The sequence below is a fragment of the Coregonus clupeaformis genome, unplaced genomic scaffold, assembly GCF_020615455.1.
Source record: "Coregonus clupeaformis isolate EN_2021a unplaced genomic scaffold, ASM2061545v1 scaf3342, whole genome shotgun sequence".
Lineage (NCBI taxonomy): Eukaryota > Metazoa > Chordata > Actinopteri > Salmoniformes > Salmonidae > Coregonus > Coregonus clupeaformis.
This window is the reverse complement of record NW_025536796.1, coordinates 20,194-43,365: the sequence shown is the minus strand read 5'-3', so window position 1 is coordinate 43,365 and position 23,172 is coordinate 20,194. Positions and strand designations below refer to the sequence as shown.

At 44.5% G+C, this 23,172-nt stretch overlaps 1 protein-coding gene across 1 annotated transcript in view; it reads right to left on the bottom strand.

The window, feature by feature from the left end:
* Positions 1-3,824: 3,824 nt before the first annotated feature.
* LOC123481038 (nectin-1-like) overlaps positions 3,825-23,172 on the bottom strand; it is a gene marked incomplete at its 5' end in the record, with an annotated part of 35,452 nt that continues 16,104 nt past the window's right edge. Inside the window, 1 exon segment of the mRNA XM_045220206.1 lies at positions 3,825-4,275. Coding sequence (XP_045076141.1) covers positions 3,840-4,275 — 436 coding nt within the window.

Sequence of the window (23,172 nt, the reverse complement as noted above, 5' to 3'; positions counted from 1 at the left end):
TGGCACCCTGTTCCCTTCAGAGTGGCACCCTGTTCCCTTCAGAGTACACTACTGATGGACCCTGGTCAAATGGCACCCTGTTTCCTTCAGAGTGCACTACTGATGGACCCTGGTCAAATGGCACCCTGTTCCCTTCAGAGTACACTACTGATGGACCCTGGTCAAATGGCACCCTGTTCCCTTCAGAGTACACTACTGATGGACCCTGGTCAAATGGCACCCTGTTCCCTTCAGAGTACACTACTGATGGACCCTGGTCAAATGGCACCCTGTTCCCTTCAGAGTACACTACTGATGGACCCTGGTCAAAAGTAGTGCACTACATAGGGAATAGGGTGCCATTTGGGACCTCAGTCAAACCCTAATAAACACTGCCTACTACATTTGGGATGTACTGTACAATATATTGTAGATGTTCTAGGCCGTCTCTGACTTGTTGAAGTGGTACAGGGGGGTGGAAGGAAGAAAGGGTTTTATATTAGAGATGTTTTGTAGGCACGACATACATTATTTTTGTTATCTTCAAATAAACCCAGAGAGAGAGAGAGAGAGAGAGAGGAGAGAGAGAGAGAGAGCGAGAGAGAGAGAGAGAGAGAGAGAGAGAGAGAGAGAGAGAGAGAGAGAGAGCGAGAGCGAGAGCGAGAGAGAGACAGAAAGAGAGAGAGAGGGAGAGAGAGAGAGACCATACATGCACAGACTGAACACTGCAACATGTTCAAACACTCACTGTACACACATTATCACATTATTTACATTAAAGTGTACAATTGATTTCTAGGATCTCTATGGTACACTCACTGTAGACCAACATGGACACACTAACATGGACAAACTAACATGGACACACTAACATGGACAAACTAACATGGACACACTAACATGGACACACTAACATGGACACACTAACATGGACAAACTAACATGGACACACTAACATGGACACACTAACATGGACACACTAACATGGACACACTAACATGGACACACTAACGTGGACACACTAACGTGGACAAACTAACATGGACACACTAACATGGACACACTAACATGGACAAACTAACATGGACACACTAACATGGACACACTAACATGGACACACTAACATGGACACACTAACATGGACAAACTAACATGGACACACTAACATGGACACACTAACATGGACACACTAACATGGACACACTAACATGGACACACTAACATGGACACACTAACGTGGACACACTAACGTGGACAAACTAACGTGGACACACTAACGTGGACACACTAACGTGGACACACTAACATGGACACACTAACATGGACACACTAACATGGACAAACTAACATGGACACACTAACATGGACACACTAACATGGACACACTAACATGGACACACTAACATGGACACACTAACATGGACACACTAACATGGACACACTAACATGGACAAACTAACGTGGACAAACTAACGTAGACACACTAACATGGAAACACTAACATGGACACACTAACGTGGACAAACTAACGTGGACACACTAACATGGACACACTAACATGGACAAACTAACGTGGACACACTAACATGGACACACTAACATGGACACACTAACATGGAAACACACCTACAGTGTATGGGTACAAACTGTTCACACACTCATTCACATTTTACGTTCAGGGTCATTTAGCAGACGCTCTTATCCAGAGCGACTTACAGGAGCAATTAGGGTTAAGTGCCTTGCTCAAGGGCACATCGACAGATTTTTCACCTAGTCAGCTCGGCAGTCGAACCAGCAACCTTTGTGTTACCGGCCCACGCTCTTAACCGTTAGGCCACCTGCCACCAATCAAATTCAACTGAAAATGCTTACGGATAGAGAAAATGCCAGAAGGATCAGATTTTAAAAAATATTCACTGACAGAATCAGACGTAGAAATGACTTCATTGCTATGGCTTTGACGCAAAACTACTTGTTTACTGTTCTATTTAAGGTGCTGACCAGTTCATAAGGCACCTCGAGGGTTTGTGTTATATGGCCAATATACAATGTCTAAGGTGCCTTATTGCTTAAATACACTGAGTGTACAAAACATTAGGAACACCTTGCTCTTTCCATGACATTGACTGACCAGGTGAATCCAGGTGAAAGCTATGATCCTTTATTGATGTCACCTGTTAAATCCACTTCAATCAGTGTAGAAGAAGGGGTGGAGATGGGTTAAAGAAGGATTTTTAAGCCTTGAGACAATTGAGACACGGATTGTGTATGTGTGCCATTCAGAGGGTGAATGGGAAAAACTAAATATTTAAGTGCCTTTGAACAGGGTATGGTAGTAGGTGCCAGGCGCACCGGTTTGTGTCAACAACTGCAACGCTGCTGGGTTTTTCACGCTCAACAGCTTGAATCAAGAATGGTCCACCACCGAAAGGACATTCAGCCAACTTGACACAACTGTGGGAAGCATTGGAGTCAACATGGTCAGCATCCCTGTGGAACGCATTCGACACCTTGTAGAGTCTGAAGGCAAAAGTGGTGGTGTAACTCAATATTAGGATGGTGTCCTTAATGTTTTGTCACTCAGTGTATAATACGAGTGCTACTCTTTCCTGTCCAACAGATAGCTTCATCACATCCTCCCTCCCTCCCCCTCTCTCTCTCTCCCCCCCTCCCTACTCTCTCCCCCCTCTCACTCCCCCCTCTCACTCTCTCTCCCCCCCTCTCACTCTCTCTCTATTTCTCGATAAGAAAACACTATTTATGTTCTATTCTAATGATCACCTAGCTAACAACAGCACTAAAAGGCCAACCCTTTCACAGTAATGTTATAAAAGCAGAAGATGACATCACTGATTCATCTATAGCACCTTTGTCCTGAGCCATGCTAGAGTGAGATGAACGCTAGCACACCAGAAGAGACAGAAAGGATGAAGTAAAGGTTACAGCTGTTAGGATCACACCAAGCAGACATAATTTAAAACACAACATGAATCAACATGCAAAGCTATGTGCGTTAGAGCACTTCTCTGTGTGTGTGTGTGTGTGTGTGTGTAGTGTCTGCAGGGAGGGAGGGAGAGTGTGTATGCGTGTGTGTGTGTGTGTGTGTGTGTGTGTGTGTGTGTGTGTGTGTGTGTGTGTGTGTGTGTGTGTGTGTGTGTCTGTGTGTGTGTGTGTGTGTGTGTGTGTGTGTGTGTGTGTGTGTCTGTGTGTGTGTGTGTGTGTGTGTGTGTGTGTGTGTGTGTGTGTGTGTGTGTGTGTGTGTGTGTGTGTGTGGAGTGAATCCAGGCAGGGAGGGAGAGCTTTGATTGCAAAATGCCTTCCCTTATGTCTAAGAGCCCTGGAGAAACCACAGGCATCTAACTAAACCATGCAGGCCAACAATTAACCAGGAAGCCAACCAGAGGAATACATTCAGCATTAACCATGCAGGCCAACAATTAACCAGGAAGCCAACCAGAGGAAATGTTCAGCATTTACCATGCAGGCCAACAATTAACCAGGAAGCCAACCAGAGGAATACATTCAGCATTAACCATGCAGTCCAACAATTAACCAGGAAGCCAACCAGAGGAATACATTCAGCATTAACCATGCAGGCCAACAATTAACCAGGAAGCCAACCAGAGTCAAGAGGCTCCCCCACCCTCCTGACAATACATTTGCAATGTGTGTGTGTGTGTGTATGTGTGACAGTGTGTGTGTGTGTGTGTGTATGTGTGACAGTGTGTGTGTGTGTGTGTGTGACAGTGTGTGTGTTAGTCTACTATATTCACCAATACAGGGCGTAATGGGGAGGGTGGAATTACCAATGCCACTGATATCACTCTCACAATTCCAGAAGCCCTTATTAAGTTTGAGCTTCACGCCAAGAAAAAGGCCAGAAACACATTCTGAAAAGCCCAGAGACACATTCTGAAAAGCCCAGAGACACATTCTGAAAAGCCCAGAGACACATTCTGAAAAGCCCAGAGACACATTCTGAAAAGCCCAGAGACACATTCTGAAAAGCCCAGAGACACATTCTGAAAAGCCCAGAGACACATTCTGAAAAGCCCAGAGACACATTCTGAAAAGCCCAGAGACACATTCTGAAAAGCCCAGAGCAGAGAGAAGAAGCAGAAGCTTGTACCAGTGTGTAACCTACCAGTGACGTTAACCTCGACCAGTCCAGTACGAGTCCCGATCCCATTGGTGGCATCACACACGTACGTTCCAGCTAGCTCGTAGGTCACCGCCCCCTTGAAGATTAGAGAGTTGTTACGAATCTCCACGGTGCTGGGAAGAGATCCATTCAACCTGGTGGGGGGAGAGAGGAAAGACAGATAGAGAAAGAGAGAAGAGAGAAAGAGGGGAGAGAGAGAGAGGTTATATTAAACCCTTCATAAAAGGGATAGGATTAACCCCCCTCCCCCCTCACCCACCACCATAACAACCCTACCCTCCTCCTCATTTAACAAAGTGTAGAAAAGCAATTCAAATGTCTTGGAAACCACCCACTGTCTCCAAAACAACCCTGCATGGACAGATTTCGTTCTTCATCCATCAAGTCCAAACACAGTTCTGAGAAGAGAGAGAGGTCCCAGTACAGAACAGGTCTGAGCAGGTATAGAACTTAACTGTCACCTGAGGACACACTGTATCTCTTTGTCTGGTTGACAGAAATAGGGGGGGGGGGAGGGGAAAGAGGACTAAAGATAATATTGGACACTTCCCCAGCACAGCTCTCCTCCTCCCCCTTCTCCAGCTCAGCTAGGGACAGAGTTAGTTATAGAGTGGCTGTAACAGTGTTAGTTGTTATAGAGTGGTTGTAACAGTGTTAGTTGTTATATAGTGGTTGTAACAGTGTTAGTTGTTATATAGTGGTTGTAACAGTGTTAGTTGTTATATAGTGGTTGTAACAGTGTTAGTTGTTATAGAGTGGTTGTAACAGTGTTAGTTGTTATAGAGTGGTTGTAACAGTGTTAGTTGTTATAGAGTGGTTGTAACAGTGTTAGTTATAGAGTGGTTGTAACAGTGTTAGTTGTTATAGAGTGGTTGTAACAACGTTTTGCTCTGTCTGCAGTTGTTGGGAGTTTATGATTTATAACGATTTGCTCTTCAGTCCTTTAAACACACTAGTGGACACTGCTGCTAACACTCTGCTTCTTAAAGCTGCAATCTGTAATTCATACTTCCATTTTGGACTTTTAAATTACTGATATAGACATTGATTGTTGAATCAAACTTATGAATACCGCATGAGCATAGCAACTGTCTTACCTCATCAAAACACAAGCATGGGCACGGACTACAGCTTTAAACTCCCTCCTCTGTTATTAATCTCAGGAAGAGCTAGCTTACACAGACATACACACTGAACCACTGTGCAGTGCCAGAGCATTAAAAACAATGTAATGCTGCATTTGTCCCAGCTACAGTAGAAACTAGATGACATTAGTCTGTAGTGACAACATCAGGTCACGCTGCAGTACGGGCCACACATCCACAGATACAGCATTAGAGCTGTGTGTATGATGTTGAGGCTCTCTCAATGTTACTGGGACTGACTAACTGACTGGCTGGCTGGCTGGCTGGCTGGCTGGCTGGCTGGCTGACTGGCTGACTGGCTGACTGGCTGACTAACTGACTGGCTGTCTGACTGACTGACTAACTGACTGGCTGGCTGGCTGACTGGCTGACTGACTGGCTGACTGGCTGACTGGCTGACTGACTGACTGGCTGACTGACTAACTGACTGACTGACTGGCTGACTGACTGGCTGACTGACTGGCTGGCTGACTGCCTAACTGGTTAACTGTCTGACTGGCTGTCTGGCTGACTGGCTGGCTGACTGACTAACTGACTGGCTGTCTGGCTGGCTGGCTGACTGACTGGCTGAGTGGCTGGCTGGCTGACTGTCTGGCTGACTGTCTGGCTGACTGGTTAGCTAACTGTCTGACTGGCTGTCTGACTGGCTGGCTGGCTGTCTGACTGGCTGTCTGGCTGACTGGCTGGCTGACTGACTAACTGACTGGCTGGCTGGCTGACTGGCTGACTGACTGGCTGACTGGCTGACTGGCTGACTGACTAACTGACTAACTGACTGGCTGACTGACTGGCTGGCTGACTGGCTGACTGGCTGACTGGCTGACTGACTGGCTGGCTGGCTGACTGGCTGACTGACTAACTGACTAACTGACTGGCTGGCTGGCTGACTGGCTGACTGACTGGCTGACTGGCTGACTGGCTGACTGGCTGACTGACTAACTGACTAACTGACTGGCTGACTGACTGACTGGCTGGCTGGCTGACTGGCTGACTGGCTGACTGACTGGCTGGCTGACTGGCTGGCTGCCTAACTGGTTAACTGTCTGGCTGACTGGTTAGCTGACTGTCTGACTGGCTGGCTGGATGACTGACTGACTGACTGACTGACTGTCTGACTGACTGGCTGGCTGACTGCCTAACTGGTTAACTGTCTGGCTGACTGTCTGGCTGACTGGTTAGCTGACTGTCTGACTGGCTGGCTGGATGACTGACTGGCTGGCTGACTGCCTAACTGGTTAACTGTCTGACTGGCTGTCTGGCTGACTGGCTGGCTGACTGACTAACTGACTGGCTGTCTGGCTGGCTGGCTGACTGACTGGCTGAGTGGCTGGCTGGCTGACTGTCTGGCTGACTGGTTAGCTAACTGTCTGACTGGCTGTCTGACTGGCTGGCTGGCTGTCTGACTGGCTGTCTGGCTGACTGGCTGGCTGACTGACTAACTGACTGGCTGTCTGGCTGGCTGGCTGGCTGGCTGGATGACTGTCTGACTGGCTGGCTGGCTGACTGACTGGCTGAGTGGCTGGCTGGCTGACTGACTGGCTGGCTGGCTGGCTGGCTGGCTGACTGACTGGCTGAGTGGCTGGCTGGCTGACTGACTGGCTGGCTGGCTGGCTGACTGGCTGGCTGACTGAGGTCACCTTTGCCTAATTCATGTTGGAGGACAAAACAATATACTGTGATTTAAATGTATAGAGTGCATTTCTAGATCACTTCAATATGCTCTATAATGTTTTCCCCAATATCACATAAGGAAGCCAGGATTGGCTCTTAGCCAATACATTATAGTTCATTTGTATTTCACTGACAGGCTTACACTATTCCTACTCTGCATACATATGTAGACCTTGAAATAACAACAGATAGTATCATATGTTATTAATATATTGTGTTACAATATTATATTATTCATATAGTATATTATTAATATATTATGTAATGATATTATGGTATTATGATATTATGTTATAATGATATTATGCTATACTGTTATTATGATAACATTATTAATATATTATGTTATTATGATATTATAATATTATGTTATTATGATATTGTGATATTATGCTATTATTTTATTATGATATGTTCAAAAATAAGCAGTGGCCTTGAGTGTCTGAACTATACTGACTGCAGTGTTGCAGCACATGGGTTGACAGACATCAGTGTTGAAGGACCTGGGTTGACAGACTACAGGGTTGACAAACTACAGGGTTGATAGACTACAGGGTTGACAGACTACAGGGTTGATAGACTACAGGATTGACAGACTACAGGGTTGACAGACTACAGGGTTGACAGACTACACGGTTGATAGACTACAGGGTTGACAGACTACAGGGTTGATAGACTACAGGGTTGATGAAGCATGGATGGCACCGGAGAAGATGGCTGCCGTTTTACAGCCCTCTAACCAATTGTACTATTATGTGTGTTTTTTCGCGTCATTTGTAATTTATTCTGTACATAATGTTTCTGCCATCGTCTCTTATAACCAAAAATAACTTCTGGATATCAGGACAGCGATTACTCACCTCGTATTGGACAAATATTTTTTCTTCAACGAGTCGGACTCAAAGGATATCCTACAGACACCCGACAAGGCCCAAATCCCTGTTGTTCGCATGAGGAAGAGACGGAGATATCGTGGACGTAGGTCGGGGTGCCTTGTAAGGATCCGACGGCGAGCGAGTAAACTGCCGCTCCCATCAATCCTATTAGCCAATATTCAATCATTGGAAAATAAATTAGATGACCTAAGATTACGGTTATCCTACCAACGGGACATTAAAAACGGTAATATCTTATGTTTCACCGAGTCGTGGCTGAACGACGACATGGACAACATACAGTAGCGGGCTATATGCTACATCGGCAGGATAGAACGGCTGACTCCGGTAAGACAATGAGTGGCGGTCTGTGTATATTTGTAAACAACAGCTGGTGCACAAAATCAAATACTAAGGAAGTCTCGAGGTTTTGTTCGCCTGAGGTAGAGTATCTTATGATAAGCTGTAGACCACACGATTTACCAAGAGAGTTTTCATCTATATTTTTCATAGCTGTCTATTTACCACCACAAACCGATGCTGACACTAAGATTGCACTCAATGAGCTATATAAGGCCATAACTAAACAGGAAAACTCTCATCCAGAGGCAGCGCTCCTAGTGGCCGGGGACTTTAATGCAGGGAAACTCAAATCCGTTCTACTTCATTTCTACCAGCATGTCAAATGTGCAACCAGAGGAAAAAAATAAAATAAAACTCTAGACCACCTTTACTCCACACACAGAGATGCATACAAAGCTCTCCCTCGTCCTCCATTTGGCAAATCTGACCATAACTCTATCCTCCTGATTCCTGCTTATAAGCAAAAACTAAAGCAGGAAGCACTAGTGACTCGGTTAATAAAAAAGTGGTCAGATGACGCAGATGCTAAGCTACAGGACTGTTTTGCTAGCACAGACTGGAACATGTTCCGGGATTATTCAGATAGCATTGAGGAGTACACCACATCAGTCACTGGCTTCATCAATAAGTGCATCGATGACGTCGTCCCCACAGTGACTGTACGTACATACCCAAACCAGAAGCCATGGATTAAAGTCAACATCCGCACTGAGCTAAAGGGTAGAGCTGCCACTTTCAAGGAGCGGGACTCTAACCCGGATGCTTATAAGAAATCCCGCTATGCCCTCCGACGAACCATCAAACAGGCAAAGAGTCAATACAGGTCTAAGATTGAATCGTACTACACCGGCTCTGATACACACTGGATGTGGCAGGGCTTGAAAACTATTACAGACTACAAAGGGAAGCACAGCCGTGAGCTGCCCAGTGACACAAGCCTACCAGATGAGCTGAACCACTTCTATGCTCGCTTCGAGGCAAGCAACACTGAATCATGCATGACAGCACCAGCTGTTCCGGATGACTATGTGATCACGCTCTCCGTAGCTGATGTGAGTAAGACTTTTAAGCAGGTCAATATTCACAAGGCCGCAGGGCCAGACGGATTACCAGGACGTGTACGCCGAGCAAGTGCTGACCAACTGGCAAGTGTCTTCACCAACATTTTCAACATGTCCCTGACTGAGTCTGTAATACCTACATGTTTCAAGCAGACCACCATAGTCCCCATGCCCAAGGACACTAAGATAACCTGCCTAAATGACTACCGACCCGTAGCACTGACATCTGTAGCCATGAAGTGCTTTGAAAGGCTGGTCATGGCTCACATCAACACCATTATCCCAGAAACCCTAGACCCACTCCAATTTGCATACCGTCCCAACAGATCCACAGATGATGCAATCTCTATTGCACTCCACACTGCCCTTTCCCACCTGGACAAGAGGAACACCTATGTGAGAATGCTATTCATTGACTCAGCGTTCAACACCATAGTGCCCTCAAAGCTCATCACTAAGCTAAGGATCCTGGGACTAAACACCTCCCTCTGCAACTGGATCCTGGACTTCCTAACGGGCCTCCCCCAGGTGGTTAGGGTAGGTAACAACACATCCGCCACGCTGATCCTCAACACGGGGGCCCCTCAGGGGTGCATGGCCAGGCACGACTCCAACACCATCATTAAGTTTGCCGACGACACAACAGTGGTAAGAGGAACGCCTATGTGAGAATGCTATTCATTGACTCAGCGTTCAACACCATAGTGCCCTCAAAGCTCATCACTAAGCCAAGAGAGCCTGATCACCAACAACGATGAGACAGCCTATAGGGATGAGGTCAGAGACCTGGCCGTGTGGTGCCAGGATAACAACCTCTCTCTCAACGTGACAAAGACAAAGGAGATGATTGTGGACTACAGGAAAAAAAAGAGGACTGAGCACGCCCCAATTCTCATCGACGGGGCTGTAGTGGAACAGGTTGAGAGCTTCAAGTTCCTTGGTGTCCACATCACCAACAAACTATCATGGTCCAAACACACCAAAACAGTCGTGAAGAGGGCACGACAAAGCCTATTCCCCCTCAGGATCCTCAAAACGTTCTACAGCTGCACCATCGAGAGCATCCTGACAGGTTGCATCACCGCCTGGTATGGCAACTGCTCGGCCTCCGACCGCAAGGCACTACAGAGGGTAGTGCATATGGCCCAGTACATCACTGGGGCCAAGCTTCCTGCCATCCAGGACCTCTATACCAGGCGGTGTCAGAGGAAGGCCCTCAAAATTGTCAAAGACTCCAACCACCCTAGTCATAGACTGTTCTCTCTGCTACCGCACGGCAAGTGGTACCGGAGCGCCAAGTCTAGTTCCAAAAGGCTTCTCAACAGCTTCTATCCCCAAGCCATAAGATTCCTGAACAGCTAATCATGGCTACCCGGACTATTTGCACTGCCCCCCCACCCCATCTTTTTACGCTGCTGCTACTCTGTTAATTATTTATGCATAGTCACTTTAACTCCACCCACATGTACATATTACTTCAACTACCTCAACTAGCCGGTGCCCCCGCACATTGACTCTGCACCGGTACCCCCCTGTATATATAGCCTCCCTACTGTTATTTTATTTTACTTCTGCTCTTTTTTTCTCAACACTTTTTTGTTGTTGTTTTATTTTACTTTTTTTATAAAAAATAAATGCACTGTTGGTTAAAAATAAAATAGCCACATGCACCGAATAAAACAGTTGTAGACATTACAGTGAAATTACAGTAAGTAAGCATTTCACTGTAATGTCTACAACTGTTTTATTCGGTGCATGTGGCTATTTTATTTTTTGATTTGATAGACTACAGGGTTGACAGACTACAGTGTTGACAGACTACAGGGTTGACAGAATACAGGGTTGATAGACTGCAGGGTTGAAAGGCCAGCGGAGAAAGACTGATGATTCAGAATCACTAACTGTATCATGTTGTCTGGAGATGTCTGGGTGAAGGAATATGTCTGTATGTCTCTGTGTGTGTGTCTGTGTGTGGGTGTGTGTGTTCCTCCCAGCCTTGTGCTAATCTAGCAGCCCAGGGGAAACTTCACAACATATTTAGAGTATTGTTCTACCGAAGCAATGTCCCCTCCTATCTGTCACCCAGCCTGCCCCCTCGTCTATACACATCTCTCTCTCTATCACTCTCCCTCTCCCTCTCCCTCTCTCTCTCTCTCTGTCTATCTCTCCCTCTCTCTCTCCCTCTCTCTGTCTCTCTCTCTCTCTCTCTCTCTCTCTCTCTCTCTCTCTCTCTCACTCTATCTCTCTCCCTCTCTCTCTCTATCCTCTCTCTCTCTCCCTCTCTCTCTCTCTCTCTCTCTCTCTCTCTCTCTCTCTCTCTCTCTCTCTCTCTCTCTCTCTCTCTCTCTCTCTTTATCTCTCTCTCTCTCTCTCTCTCTCTCCCTCTCTCTCTCTCTCTCTTCTCTCTCTCTCTCTCTCTCTCTCTCTCTCTCTCTCTCCCTCTCCCTCTCTCTCTCTCTCTCTCTCTCTCTCTCTCTCTCTCTCTCTCTCTCTCTCTCTCTCTCTCTCTCTCTCTCTCTCTCTCTCTCTCTCCCTCTCTCTCTCTCTCTCTCTCTCTCTCCTGTGATAAGACACTATTATATTCAGTCCTCTCCAGTCTCCTCTTCCCTTGTAATAAAACACTATATTCGATCCTCTCTATGGGCCCGATTCCGACCCGGGTTAAGCACGTGTAAATGGAACATCATTCCCTTTCTATGCACTGTTCTCTCTATGCATATTCTGACCTTGAACTTAAGCATGAGAATAGCATGCTATTCACCCGCTATTCGTTTGGGAGAAGAGATCAAATAAATGAAGGTGTGTCTAGACTTCATTCCCTCATAATTCCACCACCTTTACGCAGGAAACCATGAATAACGTCAAGCGAACCTGCCGGTTCCAACTGGAAAAAGCATCTACTTCATTGTTTTCGATAGAAATAACACCGTGAACTAAATATAAAACTTGATAAGAGTTTTTGATAAGACCTTGGTAAATGAGTAATCTCTTTGGATAAGGGAATTGGAAATATACTGTAAATGAAACTTGTTTTAGATACAGTGAGGGAAAAAATTATTTGATCCCCTGCTGATTTTGTACGTTTGCCCACTGACAAAGAAATGATCAGTCTATAATTTTAATGGTAGGTTTATTTGAACAGTGAGAGACAGAATAACAACAAAAAAATCCAGAAAAACACAAGTCAAAAATGTTATAAATTGATTTGCATTTTAATGTGGGAAATAAGTATTTGACCCCCTCTCAATCAGAAAGATTTCTGGCTCCCAGGTGTCTTTTATACAGGTAACGAGCTGAGATTAGAGCACCCCTTAAAAGGGAGTGCTCCTAATCTCAGCTTCTTACCTGTATAAAAGACACCTGTCCACAGAAGCAATCAATCAATCAGATTCTAAACTCTCCACCATGGCCAAGACCAAAGAGCTCTCCAAGGATGTCAGGGACAAGATTGTAGACCTACACAACGCTGGAATGGGCTACAAGACCATCGCCAAGCAGCTTGGTGAGAAGGTGACAACAGTTGGTGTGATTATTCGCAAATGGAAGAAACACAAAAGAACTGTCAATCTCCCTCGGCCTGGGGCTCCATGCAAAATCTCACCTTGTGGAGTTGCAATGATCATGAGAACGGTGAGGAATCAGCCCAGAACCACACGGGAGGATCTTGTCAATGATCTCAAGGCAGCTGGGACCATAGTCACCAAGAAAACAATTGGTAACACACTATGCCGTGAAGGACTGAAATCCTGCAGTGCCCGCAAGGTCCCCCGGCTCAAGAAAGCACATATACAGGCCCGTCTGAAGTTTGCCAATGAACATCTGAATGATTCAGAGGAGAACTGGATGAAAGTGTTGTGGTCAGATGAGACCAAAATGGAGCTCTTTGGCATCAACTCAACTCGCCGTGTTTGGAGGAGGAGGAATGCTGCCTATGACCCCAAGAACACCATCCCCACCGTCAAACATGGAGGTGGAAACATTATGCTTTGGTAGTGTTTTTCTGCTAAGGGAACAGGACAACTTCACTGCATCAAAGGGACGATGGACGGGGCCATGTACCATCAAATCTTGGGTGAGAACCTCCTTCACTCAGCCAGGGCATTGAAAATAGGTTGTGGATGGGTATTCCAGCATGGCAATGACCCAAAACACACGGCCAAGGCAACAAAGGAGTGGCTCAAGAAGAAGCACATTAAGGTCCTGGAGTGGCCTAGCCAGTCTCCAGACCTTAATCCCATAGAAAATCTGTGGAGGGAGCTGAAGGTTTGAGTTGCCAAACGTCAGGCTCGAAACCTTAATGACTTGGAGAAGATCTGCAAAGAGGAGTGGGACAAAATGCCTCCTGAGATGTGTGCAAACCTGGTGGCCAACTACAAGAAACGTCTGACCTCTGTGATTTCTAACAAGGGTTTTGCCACCAAGTACTAAATCAAATACGTATTTCCCTCATTAAAATGCAAATCAATTTATAACATTTTTGACATGCGTTTTTCAGGATTTTTTTGTTGTTATTCTGTCTCTCACTGTTCAAATAAAGCTACCATTAAAATTATAGACTGATCATGTCTTTGTCAGTGGGCAAAAGTACAAAATCAGCAGGGGATCAAATACTTTTTTCCCTCACTGTATATTGTAACTTATAATCACTGGAGACAAATGTGAAACCAGTCATAAGGCAGCAAACTGAAACATTTCAACATATCAACTGTCCCACAATAAAGTTGATGGAATGCTGTGCCATTATGCAGAATAAGGTTGTAACGTTGTTATAGCAACATTATCATTACCTTTCATTACATTGTTTAGTTTACCTTCATTTGCTTCCTTTGTAAGACCGTCACGACCGTGGTGCTGAGGATCATTAGTAACAGATGATAATATATATATATATATATATATATATATTTTTTTTTAAAGACATGTAAACGGTGTCACGGCCGTGTGGTTGTTTTTGAGGATCATTAGTAACAGCTGATAATATAAAAGTTGATCATATTAGTCCTAATAAGACATGTAATGATATAGTTATGGATGGGAGAGCAGACCAAGCATAACAGTTTGAACCCCCACTTGGCATAGTACTTGGCAGTGTCATCCCACAGCCCCATGGTTAGTGTAGGCAATAGACCAGGGTACTATTGTACACTGTTCTTCCTATTATAATTCCACACTAATCTTACAACATTACCATGGGTTAAAGAACTGAATGTGGCTATTTTCAGAATGAATCAAACCACCGTTTTCTTTCTTTCGTGTGTAAAGGCTCTCCAAACCTGTTTTTTATGATTCGTAAATAATTTCTTAACCCTAAATAATCTACAAGATCAGAGTATTTTTAAATCTACCAATTGGTGCTGAAACCGAGATGAATATGCATATATTTAGATGGCTTTCTTTCATTGATCTCTAATATGCTGAACCCATTCTCTCTATATATTCTATTGAGTCTGTCGACACAATTCTAACTAAAATGTATTTAAAGGGATGGCTTAAGATAAATGTACTGAAAACCCTATTGAATGAAAACTCTGTTGGCCATCAAGTGGGAGGGTTTTCAGCTTTGAATGGCATTTATTCAGCGCACACAAGCAAACCACGCCTGCAAAGCCTGTTACGCACCTTCACAAGGTAAGTATGAATACCAGCTACCAAGAAGTGTGTAGGAAATGCGTCATTTCTGAAGTCGGAATCGGGCCCTACCTGAACTACCTCCAACTGTGAGGCTGGCTAGGGTACCAGTGTTTCAGGTTCTGTCCTGAAAGCAGAAAGTATACTTAAAGTATACTCACTCTCTCTCTCTCTCTCTCTCTCTCTCTCTCTCTCTCTCTCTCTCTCTCTCTCTCTCTCTCTCTCTCTCTCTCTCTCTCTCTCTCTCTCTCTCTCTCTCTCTCTCTCTCTCTCTCTCTCTCTCTCTCTCTCTCTCTCTCTCTCTCTCTCTCTCTCTCTCTCTCTCTCTCTCTCTCTCTCTCCTCTCTCTCTCTCTCTCTCCCCCTCCTCCCCTCCCTCCTCCTCTCCCTCTCTCTCTCTCTCTCTCTCTCTCTCTCTCTCTCTCCCCTCTCTCTCTCTCCCTCTCTCCCCCCTCTCTCTCTCTCCCTCTCCTCCCTCTCTCTCCCTCCTCCTCTCTCTCCCTCCCTCCCTCCCTCCCTCCATCCCTCTATCGTGAATACCCAGTTGTGGTACTACAGTGAGGGAGATACAATGGCCTATTAATCCCAATCCACTCACAGTGCGTTGACACATTCCCTTTCCCAGCCTTCAGTGAACAATTACAGGGGCAAATTGCTACATTTATCTCTCCATTTCGCTGTTTAATGCTCTCCTTTTAAACACATATATAGATGGTTGGTGACAAGGCTAAGGTCCTCTGTTATCAAAAGTGTTGTACTACGGAGAGCCAGAGAGGACAGGTGTATAGAACTAACAAACCAGAACAAAATAATATAATGAATAAGCAAGTCAGAGTATAGAAAGGATGAGGACGTTGGTACATTATAATTGTGTTTTGCCGATTTTTGGACTGCAGTTAGGCTATTGTTTGCATACGCATGGCCAACCAAAACAGGAGTAGTTAGAGTGGATCAAACCTAGCATTGTTAAGTGTGAGGTGCCCCTAGCTAGGGGCCTTGGAAAAATAACATGTTAATATGTCCTCTTTAAATATATATATTACTCCCTCTCAACATACCGCTGTGTGTATGTGTTTCAGTTGAATAGTACTGATGTCAGTTCTTAGGTATGCAGGCCTAATCCATGGCTCCACCACTTCAACTGAAGCAAAAACTCTCCTCTAGCATCCGTCTCTCTCTCTCTCTCTCTCTCTCTCTCTCTCTCTCTCTCTCTCTCTCTCTCTCTCTCTTCAATTTAAGGGCTTTATTGGCATGGGAAACGTATGTTAACATTGCCAAAGCAAGTGAAGTAGATAGTAAACAAAAGTGAAATAAACAATAAATATTAACAGTAAACATTACACTCAGAAGTTCAAAAAGAATAAAGACATTTCAAATGTCATATTATGTATATATACAGTGTTGTAATGATGTGCAAATAGTTACATTACAAATGGGAAAATAAATCAACATTAACATGGGATGTATTTACAATGGTGTTTGTTCTTCACTGGTTGCCCTTTTCTTGTGGCAACAGGTCATACATCTTGCTGCTGTGATGGCACACTGTGGTTTTTCACCCAATACATATATAGGAGTTTATCAAAATGTGATTTGTTTTCAAATTCTTTGTGGGTGTAATCTGAGGGAAATACGTGCTCAGTTGGTAGAGCAGGGTTGTGGGTTCGATACCCACGGGGGGCCAGTATGATGGATAAGAGTGTCTGCTAAATTACAAAAATTTAAATATGGTCGTACATTTGGCAGGAGGTTAGGAAGTGCAGCTCAGTTTCCACCTCATTTTGTGGGCAGTGTGCACATAGCCTGTCTTCTCTTGAGAGCCAAGTCTGCCTACGGCAGAAGGTTTGTGAATCGCTTCCTTTTAAGTGGTTTTAGAATTTAACGGCTCTTTTCTGGATTTTGATAATTAGCGCGTATCGGCCTAGTTTCTGCTCTGCAGAATGGGTGGTCCTCTGTAGCTCAGCTGGTAGAGCACGGCGCTTGTAACGCCAGGGTAGTGGGTTCGATCCCCGGGACCACCCATACACAAAAATGTATGCATGCATGACTGTAAGTCGCTTTGGATAAAAGCGTCTGCTAAATATTATATTATTATATTATCATATTATATATCATTTTATATATGATATTATTTGGTGTTTTACGTTGTACACAGAGGATACATTTGCAGAATTCTGCATGCAGAGTCTAAATTCGGTGTTTGTCACATTTTGTGAATTCCAGACCTCACAACCATAAAGGGCAATGGGTTCCATAACTGATTCAAGTATTTTTAGCCAGAACCTAATTGGTATGTCAAATGTTATGTTCCTTTTGATGGCATAGAAGGCCCTTCTTGCCTTGTCTCTCAGATCATTCACATCTTTGTGGAAGTTACCTGTGGCGCTGATGTTTAGGCCGAGGTATGTATAGTTTTATGTGTGCTCTAGGGCAACAGTGTCTAGATGGAATTTGTATTTGTGGTCCTGGCAACTGGACCTTTTTTGGAACACCATTATTTTTGTCTTACTGAGATTTACTGTCAGGGCCCAGGTCTGACAGAATCTGTGCAGAAGATCTAGGTGCTGCTGTAGGCCCTCCTTGGTTGGGGACAGAAGCACCAGATCATCAGCAAACAGTAGACTTCAGATTCTAGTAGGGTGAGGCCGGGTGCTGCAGACTGTTCTAGTGCCCTCACCAATTCGTTGATATATATGTTGAAGAGGATGGGGCTTAAGCTGTATCCCTGTCTCACCCCACGGCCCTGTGGAAATAAATGTGTGTGTTTTTTGCACATTTTAAATGCACACTTGCTGTTTGTGTACATGGATTTTATAATGTTGTATGTTTTTCTCTCAACACCACTTTCCATCAATTTGTATAGCAGACCCTCATGTCAAATTGAGTCAAAAGCTTATTTGAAATCAACAAAGCATGAGAAGACTTTGCTTTTGTTTTGTTTGTCAATTAGGGTGTGCAGGGTGAATACGTGTTCTGTCGTACGGTAATTTGGGAAAAAAAAACTATTTGACACTTGCTCAGTACATTGTTTTTTCACTGAGGAAATGTATGAGTCTGCAGTTAATGATAATGCAGATCATTTTCCCAAGGATGCTGTTGACGCATATCCCACTGTAGTTATTGGGGTCAAATTTGTTTTTTTGTGGATTGGGGTGATCAGTCCTTGGTTCCAAATATTGGGGAAGATGCCAGAGCTGAGGATGATGTTAAAGAGTTTAAGTATAGCTAATTGGAATTTGTGGTCTGTATATTTTATCATTTCATTTAGGATACCATCAACACCACAGGCCTTTTTGGGTTGGAGGATTTTTATTTTGTCCTGTAGTTCATTAAATGTAATTGGAGAATCCAGTGGGTTCTGGTAGTCTTTAAAAGTTGATTCTAAGATTTGTATTTGATCATATACAGTGCATTCGGAAAGTATTCAGACCCCTTGACTTTTTCCACATTTTGTTCTAAAATTGATGAAATTGTTTTTTACCCCATAATGACAAAGCAAAAACTGTTTTCTTTTATACATTTTTGCTAATGTAAAAGAAAACAATCATAGACCGCAGACCACGTGTAACCACACCAGCCCAGGACCTCCAAATCCGGCTTCTCAGACGATCACCTGTGGGATCGTCTGAGGGGGAGTGGGGGATTTTCATACCCTTTACTCAGTACTTTGTTGAAGCACATTTGGCAGTGATTACAGCCTCGAGTCTTCTTGGGTATGACACTACAAGCTTGGCACACCTGTATTTTTTGTTGGTATTTTACCCCCCTTTTTCTCCCCAATTCCGTGGTATCCAATTGGTAGTTACTGAAGAGTGGCTTCCGTCTGGCCACTCTACCATAAAGGCCTAATTGGTGGAGCGCTGCAGAGATGGTTGTCCTTCTGGAAGGTTCTCCCATCTCCACAGAGGAACTCTAGAGCTCTGTCAGAATGACCATCGGGTTCTTGGTCACCTCCCTGACCAAGGCCCTTCTCCCCCGATTGCTCAGTTTGGCCGGGCGGCCAGCTCGGACTGAGGACGTTTTATTTATTTAATCCAGTTTAGAATAAGGCTGTAACATAACAAAATGTGGAAAAAGTCAAGGTCTGAATACTTTCCAAAAGCATTGCATATCCTCTCTCTCTATGCTACTGATGACAAAGCTGTGTTTTTACAATCCCATCTGAAAGAAACACAAACAGAAATAACATTCCCCATCTCTCACCCTGCCTCTTACCTGCATGAGGGTAGAGAGACTGAGACATCTACCTGTATGAGGGTAGAGACTGATACATCTACCTGTATGAGGGTAGAGACTGAGACATCTACCTGTATGAGGGTAGAGACTGAGACATCTCCCTGTATGAGGGTAGAGACTGAGACATCTCCCTGTTTGAGGGTAGAGACTGAGACATCTACCTGTATGAGGGTAGAGACTGGGACATCTCCCTGTATGAGGGTAGAGACTGAGACATCTACCTGTATGAGGGTAGAGACTGATACATCTACCTGTATGAGGGTAGAGACTGAGACATCTACCTGTATGAGGGTAGAGACTGAGACATCTAACTGTATGAGGGTAGAGACTGAGCCATCTACCTGTATGAGGGTAGAGACTGAGACATCTACCTGTATGAGGGTAGAGACTGAGACATCTACCTGTATGAGGGTAGAGACTGAGACATCTACCTGTATGAGGGTAGAGACTGAGACATCTACCTGTATGAGGGTAGAGACTGAGACATCTACCTGTATGAGGGTAGAGACTGAGACATCTACCTGTATGAGGGTAGAGACTGAGACATCTACCTGTATGAGGGTAGAGACTGAGACATCTACCTGTATGACGGTAGAGACTGAGACATCTACCTGTGAGGCTAGAGACTGAGACATCTCCCTGTATGAGGGTAGAGACTGAGACATCTACCTGTATGAGGGTAGAGACTGAGACATCTACCTGTATGAGGGTAGAGACTGAGACATCTACCTGTATGAGGGTAGAGAGACTGGGTGGATTAACAAAGCAATGCTATATTGCTTTTTTACCGTGTTTGCATTGCAGTTGTCTAGAGGGCCAAATGGTATCATTCGCCATCAACTAATTAGATAGATAGATGTAGATAAAAGGGTTGGCAGTTGTTCTTAATAGCCCATTGTGCCTAGGACTCCATCTCAAGCCTTATCATCATCTTTACACTGAGATGCATGAATGAATGGTAGATGAAGACAGAGAAAGAGGAAGTAGGGACTCAGTTATCTTGATAGATTTATGGCATGACTTATGCTTTTAAAACCCATATTGGACAACTAAAGTGGAATAAATCAGGTTTACCAGACCTCTCATATAACACAATTTATTATAAATTCCCAACTTTGTGGCAGCTTCATTGTAGCAGTAAATTGCATTGAGTATTTAAGTCTTGAACAGGGTTTTGGAGAATGTGTGTAAGCTACACTTCCTGCTTCCAGCAATTGATGTTATGAAAGGACAACAGTGAATGGTTTGAAGTCCTACAGCACTATGTTATTATACCACCTGCAGAACAGAGCAGAACAGAACAGAGCAGAACAGAGCAGAACAGAACAGAACAGAGCAGACCAGAACAGAACAGAGCAGAACAGAGCAGAGCAGAACAGAACAGAGCAGAGCAGAGCAGAGCAGAGCAGAACAGAGCAGAACAGAGCAGAACAGAGCAGAGAATGGAGGCACTAATAGTAACTAAGGATGTGCCCCAAATAGCACCCTATTCACTAAATAGTGCACTACTTTTGACCAGAGAATGGCACCCTATTCCGTATATAGTGCACTACTTTAGATCAGAGAATGGTACCCTATTCCCTACATAGTGCACTACTTTAGATCAGAGAATGGCACCCTATTCCGTATATAGTGCACTACTTTAGATCAGAGAATAGTACCCTATTCCCTAAATAGTGCACTACTTTAGACCAGAGAATGGAACCCTATTCCCTAAATAGTGCACTACTACACTGCTGTTTGAGCCTTCGTGCTGTTGATTGTGGAGAAGCTTTCAAACAAATCAAATGAAATTGTATTTGCCACATGTGCCGTATACAACAGGTGTAGACATTACAGCCCTTAACCAACAATGCAGTTTAAAGAAAATAAAAAAAAGTTAAGTAAAAGTTAAACCCCTGCAACTTATCCAGAACGCTGCAGCCCGTCTGGTGTTCGACCTTCCCAAGTTCTCTCACGTCACCCCGCTCCTCCGCACACTCCACTGGCTTCCAGTTGAGGCTCGCATCTACTACAAAACCATGGTGCTTGCCTACGGAGCTGTGAGGGGAACGGCACCTCCTTACCTTCAGGCTCTGATCAGTCCCTACACCCAAACGAGGGCACTACGTTCATCCACCTCTGGCCTGCTAGCTCCTCTACCTCTACAGAAGCACAGTTCCCGCTCAGCCCAGTCAAAGCTATTCGCTACTCTGGCACCCAAATGGTGGAACAAGCTCCCCCACGACGCCAGGACAGCAGAGTCACTGACCACCTTCCAGAGACACTTGAAACCCTACCTCTTTAAGGAATACCTGGGATAGGATAAAGTAATCCTTCTACCCCCACCTTTACTACCACTGTCTTTTGTCTAAACTAACACCTGACATACAGTGGGAGAAAAAAGTATTTAGTCAGCCACCAATTGTGCAAGTTCTCCCACTTAAGAAGATGAGAGAGGCCTGTAATTCTCATCATAGGTACACGTCAACTATGACAGACAAAATGAGAAAAGAAAATCCAGAAATTCACATTGTAGGATTTTTAATGAATTTAGTTGCAAATTATGGTGGAAAATAAGTATTTGGTCAATAACAAAAGTTTCTCAATACTTTGTTATATACCCTTTGTTGGCAATGACACAGGTCAAACGTTTTCTGTAAGTCTTCACAAGGTTTTCACACACTGTTGCTGGTATTTTGGCCCATTCCTCCATGCAGATCTCCTCTAGAGCAGTGATGTTTTGGAGCTGTCGCTGGGCAACACAGACTTTCAACTCCCTCCAAAGATTTTCTATGGGGTTGAGATCTGGAGACTGGCTAGGCCACTCCAGGACCTTGAAATGCTTCTTACGAAGCCACTCGCTTCGTTGCCCGGGCGGTGTGTTTGGGATCATTGCCATGCTGAAAGACCCAGCCACGTTTCATCTTCAATGCCCTTGCTGATGGAAGGAGGTTTTCACTCAAAATCTCACGATACATGGCCCCATTCATTCTTTCCTTTACACGGATCAGTCGTCCTGGTCCCTTTGCAGAAAAAACAGCCCCAAAGCATGATGTTTCCACCCCCATGCTTCACAGTAGGTATGGTGTTCTTTGGATGCAACTCAGCATTCTTTGTCCTCCAAACACGACGAGTTGAGTTTTTACCAAAAAGTTATATTTTGGTTTCATCTGACCATATGACATTCTCCCAATCCTCTTCTGGATCATCCAAATGCACTCTAGCAAACTTCAGACGGGCCTGGACATGTACTGGCTTAAGCAGGGGGACACGTCTGGCACTGCAGGATTTGAGTCCCTGGCGGCGTAGTGTGTTACTGATGGTAGGCTTTGTTACTTTGGTCCCAGCTCTCTGTAGGTCATTCACTAAGTCCCCCCTGTGTGGTTCTGGGATTTTTGCTCACCGTTCTTGTGATCATTTTGACCCCACAGGGTGAGATCTTGCGTGGAGCCCCAGATCGAGGGAGATTATCAGTGGTCTTGTATGTCTTCCATTTCCTAATAATTGCTCCCACAGTTGATTTCTTCAAACCAAGCTGCTTACCTATTGCAGATTCAGTCTTCCCAGCCTGGTGCAGGTCTACAATTTTGTTTCTGGTGTCCTTTGACAGCTCTTTGGTCTTGGCCATAGTGGAGTTTGGAGTGTGACTGTTTGAGGTTGTGGACAGGTGTCTTTTATACTGATAACAAGTTCAAACAGGTGCCATTAATACAGGTAACGAGTGGAGGACAGAGGAGCCTCTTAAAGAAGAATTTACAGGTCTGTGAGAGCCAGAAATCTTGCTTGTTTGTAGGTGACCAAATACTTATTTTCCACCATAATTTGCAAATAAATTCATTAAAAATCCTACAATGTGATTTTCTGGATTATTTTTTCTCAATTTGTCTGTCATAGTTGACGTGTACCTATGATGAAAATTACAGGCCTCTCTCATCTTTTTAAGTGGGAGAACTTGCACAATTGGTGGCTGACTAAATACTTTTTTTCCCCACTGTATTTCACCTGCTAGCACTGACATGTTTAAAGAAATGTACTTATTGTGATCGAGATGTAGTTGTCCCTGATTGCACT